Raw genomic sequence first — 26,033 nt, forward strand, 5'->3', positions numbered from 1 at the left:
ATAAGTATATGAACCCACCTTTTCAATTACTGCTCCTTCAATCATTATTTCCCTTTCCGTGGCATACTTGTTCATCATTACTTTTGTTTTAGCCATATTCATCTTTAGTCCAAAATCCTTACTAACTGTGCATAACTGATTAAGATTTTCCTCTAATTCTTTGGGATCGTGGTTTATGACCACAATGTCATCTGCAAATCGTAAATGGTTTAGGTACTCTCCATTCACATTGACTCCTTTCTGCGACAAGTCTAATCTTCTGAAAGCTTCCTCAAGGGCAGTAGTAAACAGCTTCGGAGATATTGTGTCTCCTTGTCGAACTCCTTTCTCGATTTTAAATTTCCTACTGTCTTTGTCTAGTCTAATAAAGGAGGTAGCACTCTCATATATTTTCTTCAAAATCATAATATATGGGGTATCTATGCCTTGTCTTTCCAGTGCCCGAAACATTGCCTTATGCTGTATGGAGTCAAATGCCTTTTCATAATCCACAAATGCCAGGCATAATGGTGTTTTATATTCATTTGCTTTCTCCATTAGCTGTGATATTACGTGAAGGTGATCCATAGTTGAGAATCCTGTCCTAAAGCCAGCTTGCTCTTTCGGTTGATTCTCATCAAGTATTCTTTCTAATCTGTTAGTAATGACCCTTGTGAACAACTTGTAGATGTGGGATAACAAGCTAATTGGTCTATAATTTCCAATTTCTGATTTATCTCCTTTCTTATGCAGCAAAACTATGATTGCATTATTCCACTGCTTAGGCGTCACACTTTTTCTAATGCACTTTGTGAAGAGCCTTGCCAGTTTTTGTGTTATGTCTCTTCTTCCTAATTTTAACAACTCTACAGTAACTTCATCTTCCCCAGGGGCTTTCTGATTCTTCATTTTCTTCAATGCATGTTCTACCTCATCAGGAAGAATATCGGGTATGTCGTATGTGTTGCTACTTTGCAATCCATCTTCCCCACTGCTGGCATCATTCCCTCGCTTCTTGTATAATTCTCTATAGTAAGCTTCTGCTATTTGAATTATGCCTTCTCTGCTATTTATAAGTACACCATCGCTGTTCTTCAGTTTCAGTATCATTTGTCTTGCTGTATTACTGCTCATGGTTGCTGATTTAAATCCTTTGTTTTCCCTTAATGCTTGTTCTACTTTTCTTGTGTTAAATCTTCTTATGTCCTCTCTGAGTCTCTTTCTAATGGCTTTGCATAACTCAGTATACTCAATTTTCTCCCTGTCAGTGTTTTTCTTGCTCTTCATTTGTCGTCTTCGGTTCATCATAACAAGTGTTTCTTGACTAATTTTTTCTTCTTTGGATTTTCTTTTTCCTTATAGGTTTCTTGGGCTTTATCACTTTCAGAAAGTTGTAATATTCCTCGTTGATATCTTGGTCCTGAGCAGTCTGCAGAAGCTCAAACTTGTTCTTAAGTTCCAGTACATACTGCTTTTTCTCCTTCTCTGTTATCTCAAAGACCTTTGTATTATTTACTTGAGTCAGTTTTTTCCTTTCCTTTCCTACATCTATATCAAGTGTACATCGTACCATTCTGTGATCACTTCCAACATTTACCTTATCTTCTGTTATTGAGGATGAAGTTGATTTCAATAGTTGTTAATCCATTTGGACTCTTCCATGTCCACTTTCTGTTCACCCTTTTCTTGAAAAAAGTGTTCATTACTGACAGTCCTTGAGATTCTGCAAATTCCACAAGTCTTTCACCTCTTTTATTTCTTTCACCAATTCCAAAATTTCCTATAGTTCCTCTTTCTGCGCTGTTTTGCCTTTTTCCAACCTTAGCATTGAAGTCCCCCGTAATAATAGTGCAGTGGGTTTTCTGCTCATCTAGAAGACTCAATTTCGGTGTACATTTCTTCAACCTCTTCATCATCATGGCTCGATGTTGGTGCATAAATCATTATAATCTTTAGCTTGTACCTCTTAGAAATCTTGAGTATTGGTCTTGACACCCTTGGTGATGTACTTTGGAATTCCAAAATGTTGTTTTTAAAATCTTTATTGACCAGAAACCCAACTCCACCTTCACTCCTTTCACTGTTTCCATTGGTGTACAGCAGATTTCCATTTATGATAGATTTCACTAACAGAAAAGCCCAATAAACAGGTGACTGCTAATTGTTTTATTGTTGTGACCTCCAGAATTTCGACCGAACCACGTGGTACCATCTGAGACAATCGTAGGGTAATCTCCAGTGCTGTGGTCTCCAGCCCCGATGAAACGGCATGCTGTCCCAATTAAGCGAAGTAAACCCTGGCTATTTTCTCAATTGGTTTCTGTTTTTTAAGATTTGCCCCAAATAAATGGCTGCCCCAGTTAACCGGTGGCCCAAATAACCGGAATGCACTGTATATAACCTTATTAACAGTATGACCTCCTGGTACAATAAATAAAAATTATTCCTTTTATAGTCAAAGAATAATTTTACCTTTAGACTTAACCTTTAGCTTTAGACCTTTAGAACTTTACCTTTAGACTTAACAATAAATTTTTTTTCTTCTTGAGACTTCCCATTCAGAAGACTGATGTTCTATCTGCTTATTATAAACATAATGCCATGCTCCTACCACTAGTGCTTTAAGAAATCCTGGATTACAATCAAATTTCAATCAGTTCTTTTGAAAGTTTGATTATCATTTCCGTCCAAGCAGCTATTAAAAACTTGAGAACAAAGAAACTGCATAATCTTTTCATATTAAAATATCAGTTATGATGGCTAGGCAACTGCCATATATTCCCATATTAAGAGGCCTCTGTGGCAACCTAGTTGGCATGATATATCAGAGTCTGTTACTTATTTGGAGACGACTGGGTTCAATTCATATTGACAACCAGAGGAATTCTTAAAGTCCTGTCTGTTCGAGGATGTAGGCAGCCCATCTTGGACAGTTGGCGTACGGTTTTTACCCATAAGTAATGAGTTTGTCAGTCCACCCATCACGCAAATCTGCCTGTAAACACACTTCTACAGACATAATACACTTACAGTTATGCGCGTACGCAGACACACACACACACACACGAGATTCATTAATACCAATGTTTTTTATTTTTTAATTTATATTTCGGTTTGAGACTTCACAGAGCAGAGTGCAGCAAGATATTCAGGAACTAGGGCTCACTCCAGCAGACTGTGCCAACCGTACTAAGTGGAAGCATTCCATCCATGTTACTGACCCCTAACCGGGACAAACAGATTGGATAAAGTAAAGTAACTACTGTATTTCTTTGATTCTAAGACGCACTTCCCCTCTCCCTATAAACGTCTCTAAAAACGGGGTGTGTCTTAGAATCGATGGCATCTTACAATCGCAGTTTTTTTTTTTTTTTTTTAATTTCCCGCGCTTTGCACAGCACCACACGTTTTGTTTTTACGTGGAAACCCTGGCTCCAAGTTTGACCTTTATCGCATTCTCTAATTCCATTGGAAAATAAAGTAGCGTGGGTGATTTCACATGCTTTCAAAATGTGAAGCCACCGTTTATTTCATTATAGTGGAGCTCACTCAGCAAAAACTAGGAAGTTTTGTTTGTATCTTCGAAAGTAGGTAAGAAGTGGAGTTACTGTATTTCATTAATTTTGATCCCTTATTGCACATTAAAATGTCAAAAAGATTGCACTACGAAGCTGCACTGAGATGAAAAGCTATTGTGTATGAAAAAGAACATGGAAATAGAGATGCAGGTCAAGATTTTGACATTAGTGACAAATGTTCGTCGTTGGAGAAATGATCGCAATTCCATATTTTCGTGTAAAGCAACAACCAAGTGCTTTACAGGGCCTAACAATGGAAGATTTCCACAAGTCGGTGAAGCTGTGATACGTTTTGTAACGGAGACACGTGCAAAAGGATTACCCATCACCCGACAAGCCATGAAATTGAAAGCCGGAGGAATTGCCAAGTCCCTCTGAATAGAGAAAATAATTTTTAAAGGCAGTTGCGTCTGGTGCGACAGGCCCATGCGTCGTAGTGGATTATCGTTAAGGCGCCGAACATCTATCTGTCAAAAAATTCATGCAAAATTTCAACAGAAGCTGATTAACTTTCAGTGACAGGTGATGAAATTAAGGAAAAAAAGAAACTATGAGTTTAGTCAAATTGGAAATGCTGATGAAACCCCAGTCTTCTTCGATATGGCTTGAAATTACACGGTGCAACGCTAAAGGTGCTCAAGAAATCAAGACTATAAACATGGGCTATGAAAAACAGCGTATCACTGTGATGCTATGCATCACCGCTGATGGTCGAAAGTTGCCACCATATTTAATTTTAAATCGAAAAACCATACCAAAGAATGAAATTTTCCCCAAAGATGTTATTGTACGTGCACAAAAAAATGGATTGATGTCGGCAGAGCTTATGGAAGCCTGGCTAAATGTTGTGTGGAATAGATGTTCTGGAAGTCTTCGTAACCCACCTACATGCTAGTGCTTGATGCATTTCGTGGACATTTGTCTGAACATGAAAAAAATAAAATTGTGCAAAAACGTGGTGACTTGGTTGTGATTCCTGGTGGCATGACTAGCCAACTGCAGCCACTCAACATTTCAGTCAACAAACCATTTAAGGATTACTTGAAAGGAATATGAATCCTAGCTGTTGACTAACAACCTTCTGCTGACACCTTCCGGAAAAATTAAAAAAGCACCGGCATCAAAATTGGCAGAATGGGTATCAACAGCTTGGAAGCTGATATCAGAAAGAATAGTAAAGCACTCATTTAAAAAATGTTGCATCACCAACGCTCTTGATGGCTCTGAAGATGATATATTGTGGAATAACGAAGATGACGACGGCTCAGAAGAATCTGACCCTGAATGTGAAAGACTCTGATATTGATTCAGATGCAGATATCGACAGCTCAAAAGATTCAAAAGTGATGAATAACATACCTACTGATAAATATCGGTACTATTGTTGATAGTAAATTGAATTCTATTATAATAAAAATATTTGTTAGATTTATTTTAGTGTTTTATTTCATTTATTTTTTTTTCTTAGAATCAAAGCTTTTTATTTCTGAAATTAAAGTGCATCTTACAATCGATAGCATCTTAGAATTGAAAAAATATTGAGACCACCTTCAATTCTTACTTGATGATCAGCCCAATTCACCAAAGAGCAAACTTGTTTCATCACTTTTATAATATTGGGGCTGTTCACCATTTGAAACAGTTTATCTGATGACACGGAAATGTCTCTTACACCAATCATCCTCAATATCATCCCTCAGTTCTATCATCTTCAGTAACCATCTTTGAAGTATTTGTGTGCCACACAAATATCCTACTTCTCGATAAATATCACTTATCACTGTTAAAGCTTTTTCACTTCATTGATTTCTTCAACAGAAAAAATTATCTTCTGTTAGATTTTTTCAAAGATCTGTTTTTAAAAAATGCAACATTCTAAAAAACAATGATACAAGGTTGTGATCAACAACAGATAAAAATAAACCTTTGTGCATGTGCAACCAACATACTACCTACGGTAAAAAATTCTAGGCATTCTTTACAAAATAAAATTATTTGTTTTAACATGAAGGTATTTTTAATAAATTTAATAAATTCAGCCCTAGAACATTTTGATCCTATCTTGTATTTAACCAATAAAACATCACATATATAATGTAAATCATGAAGTGATAGAAAATATCTTAGAAGGCAAAATACATGATCCAACTCTATAGATGAAATAGAATATATACACAAATACAACCTTATATTTCATTCACAGCTCTCTCTTCTTTGGTTGACAACAATTTATAATGGTAAACATCTTGACTGCTATATGGTTGATGAGTTGATGATCAGTCATCATATAGTAGTTGGTTAGTTCAGCTAATTTAACACTCGTACATTTTGATCAATCATTAGGTTCAGAAGAACGTTTATTCTGTCACTGTTAACTGTTATAATTTGTCCAGGAATTTCTTCCATGCCTATACGCAGTGATTCTTATCATGAACTTCTAGGCTTCTGCACTAGAGTACAAAGCAGCTGACAAATCAAACATTGAAGCCTAATTTCCACTATGCATAATTTTTATACATACACCAGTGCATCTCTCAAAATATTAATTTTTTGTAGTCATTTCTTACAAATTTCATTATCTTTGTCTATTTCTGCACTTGCCTTTATCAAAATTGGTTAAATATCAATATATAATATTTCCAGCATGAGTTGGCTAAAGGAGCCTTTTATTGGTATGGTTAAGTTTTCAAAAGTACCTGTTTGCAAATCAGTAATCACACTTTGATATGATTGGATGGAGCCCTGAAAATCAAATTCCACAATGTACGGGGGCTGTTCAATAAAGAATAATCATAAGGTTTTTTTTCCACAACATACCTTTATTAATCATCCACATTTTGATGGTCCTTTTCAAAATAGTTCCCATCTGATGAAATGCGCTTAATCCAAAACATGGTGGAAGACAATTTTGACGGGGGTTTGAGAATTGTCGCACATGTCTTTACAACTTAACACTCAATGTAAGATGTGCAACGATATTAGTCATGAAACTTAGCACTGTTATAGGCCTTTATGAGCGCTTGAAAAACAGATTAAGTTGGATGCCCTTGAAGGAATTAAGTTTGGGGCCCCACCAAGCTCTCAGCTGCTCGCACCAACAGTAGAGCATGCACTTGATCATCAGGCAACCCCCAAGGAAGAATGCGCTGGTCCCACAGGAACTAGTAATTGTTGATGACTACTGTCAGCGAAATGGGGAAATATATTGTGCAAAAAGGGGTATGTCCGCAAAGGGCAAAAGTTAATGACATTGTGGAGCAGATATCATCTTTTAAAGACACAAACGATAATATTGTTTACAAGCTGGCACTAATGACATTAAGAGTAGGAAATCTGTAGACTTACTTAACAATTACAGAGCACCATCAAAAAAAGAAAAAAAAAAGTTGTGAGTTGGGTTAAATAGGAAAGTGTCTATGATTCTGCCCAGACAAGATAGGAGGGAGTATATGATGAGAGCCTTTCCAATCAGTTCCACCCTGGAGATTGTGAAAGGCTCATGGGGGTAGAATTTTTCTCTGTGTGGTCTATGCTTGTTAACAGGACATACTGCTTCTATAGGGATGGGATACACTTAAATAGAAAAGGTGCAAGAATATTTGCTGATGCAATCAGGACAGTGTTAGGTGGGTCAGAAAACTGCTAGCTTGGAGGAATACAAAGACTAACAGAGCTGTTGTTGTTATTTGGTTTTTAGGAGCATTAATAACTAAGGCCATATTGCTCTGGAGATATGCGGTAGTCATTCCCTGACCTTTCTGCATCCTCCGTATTTAGTGGTCACGGGCTCGAGCTAACAGAGAAACAGGCCGGCAGAGGTGAAAGTGATTCTTGCACTGCTTCTATTAGAAAGAACAGCAGCCTCAAAAGCAGGGTGCTGGGGATTTCAAGTACAGTAAACTCTCGATTTAACGGACAGGACGAATAATAATACAGTAATATACATAATAATCTTGACCATATTTTTTTTAGGTTATACAAAACTTCAGTGTTATTATTAATTTTCCCAGATTACAGATAAGAACAGGCAGTGACTTGCGAGCTGAACGTGACTCGGGACACTAAACTGCAGGTCTACTGACTCGCTTTGTTTCGGTCTCAGTTTGCCTCAAGCTAATGTTCGGCCGGGTTGTATGCAGAGTGTTTCCATGATTTCTGAATTGTGACTTTATTTATTAAATAATTTTGCAATCCTTACAATTTACAATGGCATCTAGTGATAGAGGAGTTAAAAGAAAGCGTGTGAACTTAAATGTGGCACAGAAATTAGCCATGAATCAAAGGCCAAATTGCAACATTTTTCTTTAAAATACAGTGTTGATAGCTCTAAATGTGGTTCTACAGAGGGGAGTAGAAAATGGTAAGTTCAACAGAGATCTAGTGGTACTAATGTACAAAGTTTTGAGTTGAAATCTACAAGTGAAACTCTTGGAAAACACATGGGACTTAATGTTAAGGCAAGTTTTAGAAAAAGGCATGGCAATGTGAACAAGAAAAACCTGTAGTGAATCTTCAAGTGCAGACACTTCACAAGTTGAGCCATTTAGAAAATTTATAAATGAACTTATTAAATCTGAGGACCTTATTTTATCACAGGTTTACAACGCCGATGAAAATGGCCTGTTCTATCATGCTGTTCATGAAAATACACTGGCCTACAAACATGAACACAGCACTCCTTGTTGCAAGTTAAGTAAGAAGCAAATTTCTGCCTCACTTTGTATAAATGCTGATGGCTTGCATCGCCTGAAGCCCGTGGTGGTAGGAAAATCAAAGTTGTTGTTGTTGTTTGGTTTTTTTTTAGGAGCATTAGCAACTAAGGCCATATTGCTCCGGGGATATGCGGTGGTCATTCCCTGACATTTCCGCATCCTCCGTATTTGGTGGTCACAGGCTCAAACCCCGGTCTAATCAAGAAGCATGTGCTACACACTGCTGCTCCTGCCCACCTGGCTATGGAGGCGCGGAAAATCAAAGAAACCACACACTCTTAAAAGACATTATGAATCAGTTGTCTGTTATTTACACCAGCTCAAAGAATATGTGGTTTACTTCAGAGATTTTTTCTGACTGGTTTTTCAACCACTTTGACCCTTATGTGAGATGCTTCCAGACAGATGTTCTGAAAATTTTCCACAATAATGAAAAGGCATTGTTGCTTCTTGACAACACCCCTGCTCATCCTAATGCTGAGAAGTTAGTTAGTAAGGATGAAAGAATTAAATGTCTTTTTTTGCCTCCTAACACAACTTCAGTTATTCAACCTATAGACCAGGGAATAATTGCAGCCTGCAAGAGGCTGTATAAGAAGAACTTTTTGGAAGAAGTAATGGTTGTGTTGGAGGATGAAGAAGATGCAGAAGAAGACATAAGAGGAGCCAGGACACTACAGAATCTACAAGCATACAACATTAAGTCTGTGCTCTAACATTGCAGCTGCTTTGAAGGAGATGAAGACTATGACTTTGGCAAATGGTTGGCAGTAGTTGTACAATATTGAACCGGATTTGGAAGGATTTGAGGCAAATGACTTTCGGCACACCCTTGTAAATGCTGGCAACCGGGAAACAACTGAAGATGATGTTCTGAAATGGCTTGAAAATGATGGTGATCCTGGTCCTCACTAAAGAAGAAATTGTGGATGAGGTTCAATACAGCAAGGCAGACGAAGAAGAAGACATTGAGGAAGAGCAAATTACCCCGCACCGCCTACACTGTCTGAAATGAGAAATCTCATGGACATCGCCATCCACTACATAGGAACATCTTCTGACCCTGCAATTGTCCCTTATTATGAACATTTTCAGCAGATCAGGGTGATCATTATTAAGAAACAACATCAGAGTGGCAAACGACTGAAGCTGGATACTTTCTTTAAGCGAACTTCAGACTCCCACTCCTATTTCACTTCCAACTGCTTGTACATCTCAACAGTCCTACAGGCAAACAGATGACACCAGTATCTCCATTTGTGAACATTTCAGAAGATTTGACGCTGAGGATTGCCCTTCACCTCTATGTTCAGATACTGGATAACGACTACTGTACTACTACCACTATGGTCACGGCAAAATACTCAACTACACTGTCAAAAAGGTGAGCAAATATTATGCATTCTTTATTATAATTTAATAATTTTGTATTGTACAGTACTGTATATTGTATGAAAGCTTTTTTTTTATATTAAGAACAATAAAAATGCCCCCCCCCCCAGGTTACATTTGATTTAACGGCTCCCTCCCCTATTAGTCCGTTAATGAGCATGCTCAATGCTGATGGTATTCTTCCTCTTGCTCAGAATAATCACCTGAGAGGGCATAAATTCAAATTGAAGAAAGATGGAGGTAGGATAGATGTGCGGAAGTTTGCCTTTAGCCAGTTGGTAGCCATTTGCCTTTAGCCATGTTTCTTTTCTTTTTTTTTTTTTTATTTCTGAGGCTTGTGCTTCCCGTCGCAAATTTACAGAGGTCTTCAATACAGACCAATCGCTAGGATGTAGACAATTTTTTAATTTACAGTAATACCCCGAAGTTACGCGATAGGTGGGTCCGACGAAAATCGCGTAAGTCGAATTCGCGTAAGTCGGGGTACAACTTTGCATATAAATACATATAACTTTTTCTTAATTGGGACCAAGGACTAACAAAAACACTAGTTTAGAAGAAAAATATTAATAAAATTGCAGTTCTTTATACATATTAATACAAAATATGTATTAAAAAAAACAAATGACTTACATTAAAAAGTTATTTCGATGTCGATGGCTTCATAAAATCTAACAAATTCGTCTGACGACACAGCGCGTTCCTTTTTTTCACGCAGAATTTCTTCGTAGCAAGCTAATAATTTTTTTATTCCTTGCTTTGTAGCTATAACGCGTTCTTCGTTGGAGTCTATGTTTTCTAAAATTTTTAAGCCCTTTACAATTGAGATCTTTTCAATTTTCAACCTGTCAAGTTTGCAATTGTCATGTGCTTTTCGCCGTTGCTTCATTTAGGCCTGTAGCACGTGCAATATCACATGGTCTTTCATTTCGCTCAAAGCGTTTCACAATTTCATATTTTTTCTCTATCGACAGAGGCGGACTGGCCATAAGCCTTACCGAGGAAACCCCGGTGGGCCAGTGTGATTTTGGCCATAAACAATAGTGTGAGGCCACTATAAATTTTCCCGGGTAAGAATTTTTGATCCAGTCCGCCTCTGTTTATCGATAATTGCTTTTCTTTTTCTCTCTGAATCTGCAGCGTCTTCACCAGGACGCTTCCTTTTCACACCTTTTAATTTTACTCATTTTTAGGGAATAAAGCACAATTACAAAACGAGGAGCACGCTTGATACGCATAAACAAAGCTGCGCGCATGTAGCAACTGAATAAACAACACCATAAAGGCAAAGATACACTATTAACACCTCACATTTCTAGGGGTTACTACCATAAAACAATAAAAATCCAGTTGCGTTTCTGCTAGTGAAATCTGTTATAAACTGGTAGTAAACTCGATCTAATTGCATTTGCGATTATACCGATAGCTGGAATTGTGTTGGTTTTTACGTTATTATGGTGAAATGTGATATAAAAAACTTCACTGATATAAAAAACATAAAAGCAGCAAAGTTGAATTTTGTTCATCTTTCGCTCTCAATCTCCGCCGTCGCACCGGATATCGATAACATATGAAAAACGACCTTGAAGATAGTGGGCGGCAGCGTTGCCAAACGAAAAAATCAAGAACCGCGTAACTCCGAGTTCGCGTAAGTCGGGGTAGCGTAAGTCGGGGTATTACTGTATTGCGAAGTTCCCTAACCTGAGAAAGGTATTTATGTTTATTAGAATATGGAGATCTTAAAGCAAGTTTAATGATATTACGCAATGTGGCAAGTGCTAGTTGCTTTATGCCCGAAATTTTATGATTTAAATTGACCCTGGCAAACTTCTCTTATTGTACAAATACTGATATCAACATAGAATGTATTGAGCATTACAGCTCTGGTTTATACTATCTAATTCAATTTTAATGAAATTTGGGATGGCTTAACAAATCTTTCTATGAGCCAAATGTGAAATTTTTGGAAAATCTATCCACTGGGATAGAGTTATATGCAGATGGGCAAAGACAATAGGTGCATTACACATGCATGCAGATGCACCTAAAAACACAGATGAATGTGTAAAAATTTACATAGGAGAAACAGAATGTAAATTAGAAACAAACACGTGAAATTTGTTATGAAGGACAATACAAAATTGTTGAATTAGTCAAGCACGTCCTAGAATGTAAACACTTGTATAATAGCAATAATTTCAAAATAATAGGAGAGGAAACAGATTACAGAAAATGAAAAATCAAAGAAGCATTCTATATTAGAAAATACAACAAAAAACAAAACAGAAATAACACTAAAAATATAGCATAACTCTGGAATGGTCTATTTCACAAAAAGATTAAATAAATTATTAATAAACTATTACTGACATTACTATATGGTGCAGTGGAGATATTAAGGTCCAAGTTGGAGACTACTCTAGAATTATGATGCTGTTATTGTAGAAGAAAGATAGTTATTTGTAACCAATCTTGAGTCTAATTTGCATGTAAAGCAAGGTGCTTAGAAAGGCATTGTACAAGGTAATAATATTCCAGAATTCAATTTTGAAAAACAGAATTTAATGGCATGACTGCAATTTCAGGAAAAGTTGTGACCTAAACTGTCTTCAACAGAAGACAAAAGACAGAGAAAATCCCAATAATACTGAGAATTGTCCACTTAAAATCAAGAGGAGTTGACAGCTTTTCCACCCATTGTTTCATTACTATTTTTTATATTCAAATAACAATACAGATGGAAGTATTCTGGGTTTAACATCTAAATCTGGTAATAATATGAAGGTGGGCAAGGTCGGTTGGCAATACAAGCAAAAATAATTATTCAAACAGTTAAAAAATGGCAACCACTGTATAATTGTAGAATTTGGTTAGTAGTACTCAATCCTCAGTTGACTTATTATCCAGGAAGCAGCAATTTTAGGAGATAATGCAGTTGTTCTGCATATGCATTAATATACAGATTGAGCAAAATATTTCTCACTTTGAATAAGCGAGAAAAAAATTCATCTGTTAAATGCTTAGAAGAGGGAAATGAACCCACTTTTATCCTATGGAAGTTGTGACCTAAAAATGCTTTTAATCACAAGTTTTTTAATAGGGTGATAGCAGTACTGACAGTGGCACATATAGGAAGAAATAATGAAAAAGACCTTCATAAATCTTAATTTTATGCATAAAAACAAGGGGGAAAACCAATCTGAGCTGTTATACAATTATACTTACAAATTAAGACTACAGAATGTCATGTCACTAAAAATGACATTATGTAGGCTTTTGCTGTTAACAGCTGAAGAAAGCGAAGGTCAAAAAGGGACATAAAAATGTAAGATATTGTGCCTTCTTTATATGAAAACATGAAATTGAGCTTCTATCAAATTAACTTACTCTGATACTGTAGGAATAACTGAAATATGGTACAATACAACATGAAACATGAAAAGGGGATAATAAATTTCATTTTGGTAGGTAGTACTGTGTGTTCATGAGAAGGGAGGAGCAGAGAAGTGGTGGTGGTATGGGTGTGCTATTTATTAAAAGCTGCTTAAAAGCATCTAGACAGTTTCCAGAGGCTGTTCAAGTCCAGGCAGATATTGAGTCCAGTAGTAAAGGAAAGATGGCAGACTCCTGGTTCAATACTAGGTTGTGTTGCAAGCCAAGTGAATAAAAATCTCTTCAAGCAACTTCAGTGGGCAGGCAGGAGCCAGTGGTTCCATCACTAAGAGTGACTTTAATTTCCACCACAGATGTGAAATCTTGGACATGCAGGACACATAGTGGGAGTATGTTTCTTGAATTAGCTAGATCACTGCAATTTATTTCAATGTGTTAGAGAAAGCATAAGGGAATCAAATATAAAAAAATTAAAGAAGCAAAATCAGGGAGTGACCATAATGTCATAAAATGGGTGGCATCCAAAGAAATTTTGATGATGAAAGGAAAAGGTCAGAGCTTCAATTACAGGAAGGGGGAATAAGAAGGGACTCTGGTATTCCTTGAGCTCTATTACTGGAATTAGTACTATAGGCTATTTGATACTAATGAATTATGGGAAGTACTTAAGGGATTTACCCTAGCAACCACAAACATTTATTCCACTTGAGTAATAAAAAAAAAATTGTTCAAATGGACAACAAGAAATCTGAAAGACATAAATGAGCAAAAGAAAGGACAAGGGATAGTTACATGCTATCATGTGACACTGCTTCAGTCAACTATAAGCAGATATAATAACACTACTGAGAAAGCAGAAGACTTACAAAATGTAAGTATGAAAAATGATCAAATGTGGGTGATGAGAGCTAAGAACAGGGAACAGCAGCTCTACTCATAGATGAATGCAAAGAAGCAAAAAGTAAATTTGATAGGATTTTTACAAGATCAAAGTGCCAGTATAATTGACAAAATGGCAACTTTTTTAAAAAACTACTACTAAAACAACATTAGTGTCAAGGGGAATACAGTGAAGCCAAGCTGGGTCATTAGCATTAGTAGAGGCACATGATTCAAGAAAGCGAACTTATACAGCATCAGCCAAGGGGGGGGGGGAGAACACTTCCATTTCACTGATCCATTCACTCCAAATGTTGGTGTAGTTCTGTACTAATTTTATTATTTAAGCTATGAACTTCCACAACAACAGATGAAAGTTTATTCCAGCAATCAACTACCCACTGGCTAAAGGCAAACTACAGCACATGTATTCTACAACTGTCTTTCCTCAATTTGAATCTATGCCCCCTCAGGTTCTTAAACTGAGCAAGTGGAAGTATCCCATCAGCATTGAGTCTGCTCAATCCATTCAAGCCCTTATACACTTCAATCAGATTGCCTCACAGGTGCCTCATCTCCAGAAACTGAAATTTGCAGAACTCAAGCCTTTCTTCATAAGAGCACCCCTTTGTTCCCTTCACCAGTCTTGTTGCCTTTCTCTGTATACTCGTTCTGGCAACCCTACATTCTTCCTAAAATGAGGCTTCCAGACCTGTACGCAAGGTGTTGCCTGGCCATTGCCTTATACAAGGGTATAATTACCACCTTATCCTTGCTCGCAAAATTCCTGTATATCATTGAAAAGACCCCATGACCTACTCTGGCACCCTGTCTGCACTGCTCAAAAAACTTCATATCCGACTGCACAATTATCCCCAGGTCTCTTTCGTTCTCCACTACCCTGTGTAACACCACATAGTTGGTACATTTCTCTGGAGTTAATGCTACCCATATGCAATACTTTGCATTTGTCAATGTTAAACTTCATATGCCACTTCTCAGCCCATCTACCCACTTTTACAGATCCTGTTGCAGCAGCATACTGTCATTACTGTTATTAACAACCCTGCCAACCTTTTTATCATCTGCAAACTTTGACATTAAGCTTGATATACCTTCATCAATATCATTGATAAAATATACAAAACAACAATAGGCCCAACACCGAACACTGAAGGACACTACTAATCACATTAGTCTACATAGAGCAGTACCCACTGATCACCCCTCTGTCTTCTCCCACTCAACCATCCTTTTATCCATTGTAGCAACTTGCCCTTAATGCCATACTGCTCCAATTTGTACAGTAGTCTTCCATGCGCAACACTATCAAAAGCTTTCCTGAAATTCAAGTATATGATATCAAAATTATTTTTTGCATCCAGTTCCTTTGTGACCACATCATAATATCCAATCAAACTGGTCAGACAGGACTTCCACTTGATAAACCCATGCTGTGTCTGAATTATTACTGCTGTCTTGTCTAAATGATCCTGCAATGCTTCTTTAATTAGTAACTCCATTATTTTCCCTGGAACAGAATTCAAACTAACAGGTCTGTAATTACTAGTGTCACCCTTTGATCTCCTTTACAAATTGGAGATACATTTGCACATCTCCAATCCGTGAGGACTTCCCTCAAGCCCAAGGATGCTCTCATCATTATGGCTAAGGGTTTGCTTACTTCCTTTGCTGCCTCCTTTAATATAACCGGATAGATCCCATCTACCCCAAGTGCCTTCCTTATTTTAACTTCAACAATTTCTCCTCCACTTTGCTCTCAGTTATTATAAAATCAATTAACTTCCTGTTAGTTTGATAAACATCTGGCCCTCTCCTCCTTGAATATCTCCTCATGTGTGAATGTAGATGCAAAATACTCATTTAGTTCAGCAGTTATCTGAGAACGACCATCTACAGTCAAACATTGATATCAAGTGGAACAATCTGATTCATCCCCTACCTTTCAGAGTTTCTATAAGTAAAGAAGTCTTTGCTCTTTTTCTTTGCATCCTTTGCCAAAGATTTTTCAGAATCTGCCTTCACATGCCTAACATCCTTTGTGATTTGATTACAGACTAGCTTGTATCTACCATAGGCTTCTCTGTTGCCAGAAAATTTATGTGCATCCTATGCATTTTTCTTCTCTGCCACGAGTCTCATTAGTTCATCTGACATCCATTTGGGCCTGAACCTAGAGCAGTATTTCTTAGTTGGAACAAAAAGCCTAGTAGCTTCCAAAATTACTTCCTTGTATGCTTCCCATTTAGAATTTACTGTTGGTAACATCATCAGTTGGTCCCATTGTATAGAACCTAAAAAATCTGACACCACCGTAGTTGCCTTTGCGAAAGATCCCTTACCTTTACCCGTGATGGTAGTTACATCAATACACTATAATCAATGCCACCTAGTGGTTCCTTTATCTGTAAATTCTTAATGCGTGAATTATCACTGCTGATAATCAGATCAAGGATGTTACTCCCTCTTGTTGCTTCTCTAACATGGTGCACTAGAAAACAATCATCCAATAAATCCACAAAAGCCTTGCTAGTGTGTGCATGACAAACCCAGTCTAAATCTGTGAAGTTAAAATCCCCCATTATAAGACACTCAGATTTACTGGCCCACTATTTCTCTGTATAATTGTTATTTGTACTCTAAGTCATTAGGCCTATAACAAACTCCTACCCTCATTTTTACTTCCCAGGCTTATGTCACACCAAACTGACTCAACATTGCACTGTCCATCTATGTCATCTGGATGCATTTCCTTAGATTTCATGTTGTTTCTTAACTAACATAATAACCTCTCCTCTCTTCCTATCCTGTCTATCTTTTCTGTACACACTGTACTTCCCAAATTCCAATTCTGCATCCCTTATATAACTGGCACCACATCTCTGATATCCCAACAATATCTGCCTTGGATGTCTTAACCAGCACTTCAAATTCATCAAAAATTTATTTGCTATACTCCTAGCATTGGTGTACATGCACCTGTTCTTACTCTTAGTTACTCTAACGCAGCCCATGTATTTACTTGTTTCATGACCCCCAGCAGTTCCTGAGCAACTGGGGATTTCCACTTCTGTCTGCAGCTACTCTAAACCTATTAGTCTGTGAATCCCCTCAAGCTAACAGTTTTCCAACCCACCTAACATTGTTTCGATAGCATCAGCATCAGCAAATATTCCTGCATTGAAAATTAAGTGACATAATTATATGAAAAGCTACTGAGGCAGAGAGAGAGAGAGAGAGAGAGAGAGAGAGAGAGAGAGACTCAAGGGGTGGATGATATACATCCAGTTACATTGGAAAAGGTGTCAAGTGAGTGCATCCAATGATTAGTAATGTTAATGCAATCATCATTAGATTCAGGGTCTATTCCCCTGAATTGCAGAGGTGCCAACTTCCCACTCCAGAAGAAAAAATAAATACAGTTAGCCCTTGATTTATGTCGGGGTTATGTTCCTGGGGGGACAGGCGCAAATGGAACCCTTTATATAATGGAGCCAATCGGAAATCACAGGGTTAGGTTCCAGGCACCAAAAAAATTTATCTACCATTTTGCATTGATTATTTTATCTTATTAACATTCTTCATAGTTGCAGTAATAGTCGATGGAGGCATATTCATATTGTGTTATAAAGTTTTTAATTTATCTATTAAATTAAAAACTTCATAACACGATTGGAAAAAACTGCACACGGCTATCACTATTATTATTTAATTTATTAATAGCACAATTAATAAAAAAATTGTTAGCGTAATAAATTTGCAACACGTGTAAATAGCTTAAACAACAAACTAAATGCTTCACTGCATGGACCTTTAACTACTCGCATCCACGAGTGGTTACTTTAAGGGCGGGAATCTTTCTCGTCTCTGATACGAATGCACTAATTGCTGATTGGCTCAGATTGTCCTAAATCATGTGAACAGTGCACGATACATAGCACAGTATGATGCCGATAAATTTTGTCTGATGATTTGAAACTTTCAATTTATAAAAAAATTGCAAAAATAAATAAATAAAAATAACGTTGTGGTTAGTGATTGGCACTATTGAAAATCGGTGCAAATCAGACCGGCACAAAACGAGGGCTACCTGTAATATGATGGCCAATTAGAGGCTAGTGAATTTGACTTCTGTGGCTGGTAAGATTATGGGATCTATAGTTAAGGATGCAATATAGGCCCATCTGGACAAGAATGATATCCTAAATGAGCCTCTGTATAGTTTCATGAGGGGGAGATCTTGCCTATCAAATCTGATAAATTACTATGTCAAGGATATAGAACAGTTGGATGCAAGGAAGAACTTTGATATATACTTAGAATTTAGTAAGGTCCTTGAAACAGTTTCCCATGAGAGGTTATTCCATGAATGTCCTTCAATCAATATCTATTCCATAAGTATTGACTGAAGGACAAGATAGTTTTTCACAACTTAAATGTTGGGAGGGTGTTGTTTGGAACATTCAATAGAGAATGAGAAAAGCATTATTTGATAATGGGAATAATATGAGGGAGAAGGGTTTTTTTTTTTGGTAGATGCCAAATAAGTTCAATTCCGAACATCATTATGCCATTTTAAATAGGTGTTAATGGCAGATAACCTGACAGCCAGGCCACCCCAAAATAATGTTACTGTATTAACTGTTATTATTAAAAATTTGAAAACTTTTCTACCTTCCTAAGTATAGTCAAACTTTTACCATAATAGTTCCTGAAATGATTTTTTCAGTTTTCAAAGAGAAATTGCACACTAGAACCTGTTGGATTACCCACCGCTGTCTATGTAACTATTTGGCATTTTGCTTGAAGAGTAACACAATACAAGCACTGATGCTTGTGTTTGTTTGAAGGTTCAGGTTACTTGTTTTTCTTCTGTCACTTTAAAAGAAAGATTTATTATTGTTTTCACAGAGTAAAGACAATACCATGAAACCTGATATTCTCTATGGATGGCTGCACATTCCAAGCAGCAAGATGCACAGTTTGAAAGTGTGTGTGTGTGTGTGTGTGTGTGTGTGTGTGTGTGTGTGTGTGTGTGTGTGTGTGTGTGTGTGTGTGTGTGTGTGTGTGTGTGTGTGTTGCATGCCAAATTTGAAATATACTTTTAAATAAACCTGAAAATAGAAGTAACTAATAGCATTGAATATACATAAGTTTATTTTCTTAATTTTTTAAATAATATTTATATACATAATAAGCAGAAATATATGCATATGCACTTCTTTTAAATTTTGCTCACTTAATAATCTTTTAAACTGGAAAATGGAAGAGAATAAGAGACTGATGTTTAAATCGTTTTCTTTTCCAAGCTTCAGTAGAATTAAAAAAAAAAAAAAAAAAATGCATAAAATATATTTTAAAATTTTCAATATTTCATTAAAAAAGAAGTACAGGCAACCTCCATATAACATAGTACTTCTACAACACGGTTTCACTCTAACATGATTGATAAAGTGCAGTAATCCTCGCACAACATAGTTGTTGTTGTTGTTGTTGTTATTTGGTTTTTAGGAGAATTAGCAACTAAGGCCATATTGCTCCGGGATATGCGGTGGTCATTCCCTGACCTTTCCGCATCCTCCGTATTTGGTGGTGACGGGCTCGAACCCCGGTCTAATCAAGAAGCGTGTGCTACGCACTGCTGCTCCTTCCCACCTGGCTACGGAGGCGCCTGCACAACATAGTACTTATATAACACGGTTTTGCTCTAACAAGGTTAGAGAGTGTGGCAACCTCGCATAACATGGTATTTTTGAGTTTTTGTGTACGTGGAAACTCTGCTATTATGTTAGATGCAATTTTTCAACATTTCCATTCTTTTTTGTGAATCCCTGCTTTTGGCTCGTTAATCATTATGCAAAAAATAAAAAAATAAAATAAAAAAATATATATTATTGAGAAATCCCCGTGTTACATTCTGTGCTATTGAACTTGTGGAAAAATCTAGATTTCAAAGTTTTATTACTATTGGATAATGTGCCAGGCCATCCAAAAGATTTAAGTCAATCAAACGCTGTAGTAATATTCCTACCACCTAGTATAACTTCTTTAATTAGATCAATGCATTATAAATACCTTTGAAACTCATTACATCAGAAAATCGTTACAATGGATTTTGGAAAAAATTAATTCTGAATTGATTTGATGGAAAACTGAAGTGATGGAGGCATGGAAACAGTCTTCAATTGTGGACTGTATTGAAATCATATCGCTCAAAGAATTAAAATTGGCAACATTAAATGCATGTTGGAAAAATGTATGGCCAGAATCAGTTCGTTTGGGAAATATGGTTGAACCGACAGAAAACAGAATCCATGTGTGATACTAGAACTTGCTAAGTCAGTAGGAGGGGAAGGTTTTAATGAAGTGACTACTTAGGCCTTCATGGGTAGCACAGTTGGTAGAATCACCAACATCCCCACACTGGGTGGAAAAGACCCAAGTTCAAATCCCATATAGGTCTTTTTCACAATGTGGCTGAGGGCTGAGTTAATCGGTCTCAGACGAGGGTAGCATGGTTTTTTTTCTCCCAGAGCTCGGGTTTTCCTTCCAGAAAAATAGAAAATCAGCCTCAGAACACAGGCCAACATAACCTTAGTCATTGATGCTGTTTTAAAAAAATACGATTACTAAAGGCGTTCAAGAATTATTGGTAGAAAAAGAGGCTGGCGAAGCAGATTTGGTGGAAATGGCTTCAGAGGCGAATAAAATAAATTCAGAGGATGATAGCGCAGATGAAAATCTAAGGTGGGCAGGAGCAGCAGTGCATAGCACACGCTTCTTGATTAGACTGGGGTTCGAGCCCGTGACTACCAAATACGGAGGATGCTTGTTTGTTTGTTTGTTATTTGGTTTTTAGGAGCATTAGCAACTAAGGCCATATTGCTCTGCGATATGCGGTGGTCATTCCCTGACCTTTCCGCATCCTCCGTATTTGGTGGTGACAGGCACAGAGGATGCGGAAAGGTCAGGGAATGACCACCAAATATCCCCGGAGCAATATGGCCTTAGTTGCTAATGCTCCTAAAAACCAAATAACAAACAAACATGAAAATTCTAAACTTGCTAATTTTACAATAAAAATCATACGGGAAGACAAAGTTAGCCAAGCAATTAGAATCTTATTTTTTGAATGTGGATTCTTGAATGAAAGAAGACCAAAGTTCAAAAGGGAGCTTCAAAACACTCTTAGTTCCATATGATGAAATTCACAAAGATTTATCAAGCAAAAGCAAACAAATTCAGATTACTGATTTTTTAAGGAGAGCAGAAGATACACAAAATCTAGAATGGTGTATTTTTGTTAACATTTTGATAATGAAATAGTGTTTTTTTGTTAGCTTTTGGAACGTAATCCCCCTTTTTTTGTACGTTTTCTTTGTCCCGTATAACACGATTTCACACTACAAAAGATTTTATAGAAACCTATCTATTGCGTTATATGAGGGTTACCTGTACATACAATAAATATTGCAATCCATTAAGAAAAGATGAAATATTGGCAGTGTTTAAACAGAATTCAAAACATTTTTCAAAACAGAATATCCACCTCAGGTGGCATGCCATCATTTTTGTTAGATTTTAGTGCCACCACTGCTGGGTTAATACAACATATACTTTTCTCAAGGTTGTACAGGAAGTTCTCGCTTTACGAGTTCCCGTGTTTACGAGTTTTTTTTTCGAAGTATCAAGTATCAACAAAATTGAAAATATAAACATTAATTGCAAAAAATGAATGTTAAACATTCAAAAATACCACATTCCAAACCACATGCATAGCTATACAATACAGTGTACCCCACTTTACGATATATTAATCAATTCCAGAGACACCATCGTATCGTTAAAATATCGTAATGTGAATCCAATAACACATTGTGTTTTTTGGTAATTCGTTTCAAGATCTCAGAAGTTGAAATTTTCGCTGGCTGTATAACTAAGCTATTTATCCCTCTAAAATGTCATTTTTAAGGTCATGCTCGTGATCTTAAGGCCATATAAAAGGTCATGGGAGTGGTTTGTAAATTATATTAGTTACCAATTCAAATCATTAAAATGCACTACACTTTCATCGTTATCATGTGTTCCATTATAGGAATCAATTTTAAATGCTTTTGTGATATTTTTCTAAAGCACATTTCTGGAGGTCACAACCATAAAACAATAAAAAATTTGCACTTTCCAGTTTTTATTGGGATTTTCTGTTATTTACTGCAAGCAATCATAAACGGGTAGCAGACTCGATCTTCTTACATTTGCAAAAATACCTATAGCTGGAATTTTGTGGTTTTTTTCAAGTTATAATGGTGAAATGTGTTTCCCCTTTAATGAAATATTCAATCATATAAAAAATAAATAAAATTTCAGAATCTTCTCTTCATTCCTTGTTTTTTTAAGCTTCGTAAACTTGTTACTCCACGCGAATCGTGTTAGTTGCAATTTGTGTGCTATTTAAAAATGCTTATGCATGCAATCGTTAAATTTATAATTAAAAGAGAAGATTACCTTGGAAACAAACGCCTCTTGAAACATTTCTGAAGATGACTCCTCGTGCGACAAACCAACGAGTGCCAAGCCAAAAATGAGTGATCAACGAGTGTGCATTTAGTCAATGATGATGAAGAATAAACATTCTTTAACATTTGTAAGTCATAAATAATTTCTCTATTATTATAATTTGCTTGATTTTACAGGCTACGTTTTCATTTCTTTCGATAAATCAATCATTGTTTAAACAAACTAATTAGCTAACTAATTTCATTGTTGAGAACGTAACCCCTATTTTTAACCTTATGTCTATGGGAAATAAATTCCCGCTTTACGAGCGCACGCCAGGAATGAATTAACATGTAAAGTCGACTTTATTGTAAAGTCGACTTAACATGTAAAGTCGAGAACTACCTGTATATAGCTAGTTTTGGGGTATATGCTGAGCAAACCATTATTCCAGAGTCCAAAACAAATTAAAACTAAGAATGAAAAAGTAGTAACTGAATTTTATAGTTTGGTAGGCTAAGGTTAATCACTGAACTAAAATTAGCAGTGAAGTTTCTAAATATTAAGTAATGTCATGAGCTATTCACAATACAAAACTATAGAATAACTGAAAATGTCACTTAATATTCTAGCAATAACAGCACACTGTACATAATTATCCAAAAATTTGGATAAGTGTAAATTTAATTTAAATAAGGATGGACACAAATGCATGCAAGTGCACACATACATAAACATATATGCAGAAGCTTTCTTACTTAGACTAGCAGGCTTTAGTAATTCTGCTAATACATCATAAAAAGGCAATGGTTTCAGGCGGACATCTGGATGAACAGGATAAGTAGAAGGGCCACTGTTATTTGGTACAGCAGGGGGGACCTGCTTTCCTGGTGGAGCTGAATAACCCATAGCTGAAGCTGGAGTCATTCCAGGAGCTGGTAATGCTGTACTGCGAGGAATGGAATATGGTGGATTCTTCATCTGAGAACTTGGAGGGGCCATTGAGCACATCAGTGAAGGATCAATTGGATCGCATGTGGGTGGTATAGACACCATGTGAAATCTCCTTCTGAAAGCAAAGAGAGTTTTAAAATGCACATTTGCAAGAACACACACACACACACACACACACACACACACACACACACACACACACACACACACACACACACACACACACACACACACACACACACACACACACATCAATGTTCTGCACTTTTTCATACAAAAAATGTAAAAAAATACCTGATACACAATATAAACCCATTAAATCAATCACAGGTGCACACAGTGTTTCATAACACATGGGCTGTACTTTCAGCAACAATTCACAATCTGAAGACAATGAATAACATCCATACAAACATGTCTATTTGTATGGATGTTATTCATTGCTGTTTAACTATAGAAGAATAGAACTATAGCTGTTTGAATTTTAAAAATGGCTATAGAGTTTCAAATGGTAAAAAATTGCAAAAATACAGTGCAACCTTAATAACATCTCTTCATACCACGATTTCAGATATGCCACAGGTATGATCATGTCCCCCCCCCCCAATATGAATTATGAAAAAAAGTAGTGTTCAAAGAACAAGCAATTTAACATATGAGAAACAGAAAAAAAGTGAATGAACAGTGTATATACTCATATCTACTGTACATCTTACTACTGTATTTCCAAGAGGGGAAATTAGCTAAAAATTGGTTGTATATTCACTTTGATATATTCAATTGCAGAGTAATTTTTGTAAACAAGATTGGTCAGAGACTAATTACTGTAGACATCCAGTTTCTCCCCTCAGCAAGAGATGCAATAAATGAGTATATCAGTGAAACACTAATTACAAACATTATCTCTGGAGGGGAATAAATAAGGCTACCATTCGTCAAATGCATTACATTAGTTCAAAAGAAAATTTTTGTCAAAAAAAAAAAAAAAAAAACACGACATCCTCTCTTTGACTAGAAGTTACACTTAGTATAGCAAAAACTACTAGAGCTAAACTAGACAAAAATAAAGTGAAAAGTGAATTTATGGAGAAATCCAATGACTAATTGGGGACTATGACAGGTTGGACAGTTAGGTTTCTCAATATACAGCAAATTTTAGGGCATCAGAAATAAATACATGGCAAAATTAGTAAAACAGTAGGACTGAAGTAATGGCCACCAAAAGAAAAACTTATATAGTTAAAGAAAAGTTTAAGATTAGCAAAAGATTTAATAGTGGCAAAATGAAATGCAATATATTTTGCAAGTGTGGAATTCCAAAAAGAATGATCTGCAGTTTGATGAAAGAGGAAGAAAAATTGCATTCATTCGTTGACTACACAAAAGATGAAATAGGCCTCCAAAGAAAGAAGACTGGAGTTCGTGATGTGGACCAATGCTTATACAAGTGTTTTTTTACGGAAGAGTAGTGAAGGAGCACTGATAAATTCAGTAATTTTGAAAGCACAGGCACTTTAATTTAATAAGCTACTTGAAGGAAATGATGAAAGACACATTTAAAGCATCTGAATGATGGCTTTGGAAATGGAAGGCTCATCACAGGATATCCCAGGTTAGTCTTATAGGCAAATCTGCATTTGGTGACATTACAGCAGCAGAAGCATTTTGTGAATTTCTATGTAATGTGATTCAAGATGAATTCACAGATGAACAGTCACACAACTGTGGCAAAACAGCACTGTACTATAAACTTCTCCCTGACAGGTCACTGGACATTACAAAGGCACCCAATAAAGCGGGCATGAAAACTAACAGAGAGAATTACTATGCTATTGTATGCAAATAAGACTGGAAATCACAAGCTAAAGCCATTTTGCATAGGCGAATTCCCAGTGTTTCATGCATGTCAACATGAAATTTCTACCTGTGATTTAGAAATATGTTTGCTTCGCAATTTGAAAGTGGATTTCTATCATTGGTAAGACATCACTTACTATCCAAAAAAACTTGATGAAAAGGCTCTGTTACTGTTATATCACTGACCAGCTCATCCTTCAGCTGATGTCCTGAAACTGAAAGATGGCAAGATCAGAGTCTCCTTTCTGCCTAAAGAAACACAACTGCACTAATTCAGCCCATGGATCTAGGCATTATTTGAGCTTTCAAAGTCTACTATCGTGATGAGCTTACTTGATATGTTGTGCACTCAGAAATTGAAGTTTTAGAATGAGTCCACAACATCGTCAAATAGCTTGTCACAATAGTAGGCTCTGAAGGCTCAAATATTGGATTAGTGTGGAAGAAAGTGAGCTCAACAGCAATTGAAAAACTACTGGAAAAAATGAGATCACTAATAATATTGAATTAGCAGCATTTTCAGAACAAGAGCAAAGGCTGCTTGCTTGTAATATATTGGTGGCAGTCTTGCAGCAAATGACCTGGCTGCTTGGATTGAGGTAGATGCAGAAGCTCCAGTTGCACATTACCTGAGCAAGAAAGAAATTGCAGCCTCAGTGAACAGTGGGAAGCCAATCAAAAAACAGGCCAGTGACAGAGTAACTCAGAAGATAATGTGGATGACTCAAGTAAGGAAAAAGCACCAGAAATTAACAAAGTGTTTGAAAATGTT

General features: G+C 36.6%; 1 protein-coding gene across 4 annotated transcripts in view; it reads right to left on the bottom strand.

Annotated features, from left to right (window-relative positions):
• The window catches only part of LOC150090568 (E3 SUMO-protein ligase PIAS2-like), a 391,669-nt gene that overhangs the window by 272,406 nt on the left and 93,230 nt on the right, over window positions 1-26,033 (bottom strand). For 3 of the 4 annotated variants that reach the window (XM_090378789.1, XM_090378787.1, XM_090378790.1), the window contains one exon: window positions 23,209-23,519. In XM_090378789.1, the coding sequence (XP_090234915.1) occupies window positions 23,209-23,519 (311 nt within the window). The remainder of the gene's footprint in view (window positions 1-23,208; window positions 23,520-26,033) is intronic. The other variant, XM_090378788.1, reaches the window with a different exon arrangement.

Source organism: Mastigoproctus giganteus, chromosome 1 (assembly GCF_048544385.1).
Source record: "Mastigoproctus giganteus isolate SK-2022 chromosome 1, ASM4854438v1, whole genome shotgun sequence".
Classification (NCBI taxonomy): Eukaryota; Metazoa; Arthropoda; class Arachnida; order Uropygi; family Thelyphonidae; genus Mastigoproctus; species Mastigoproctus giganteus.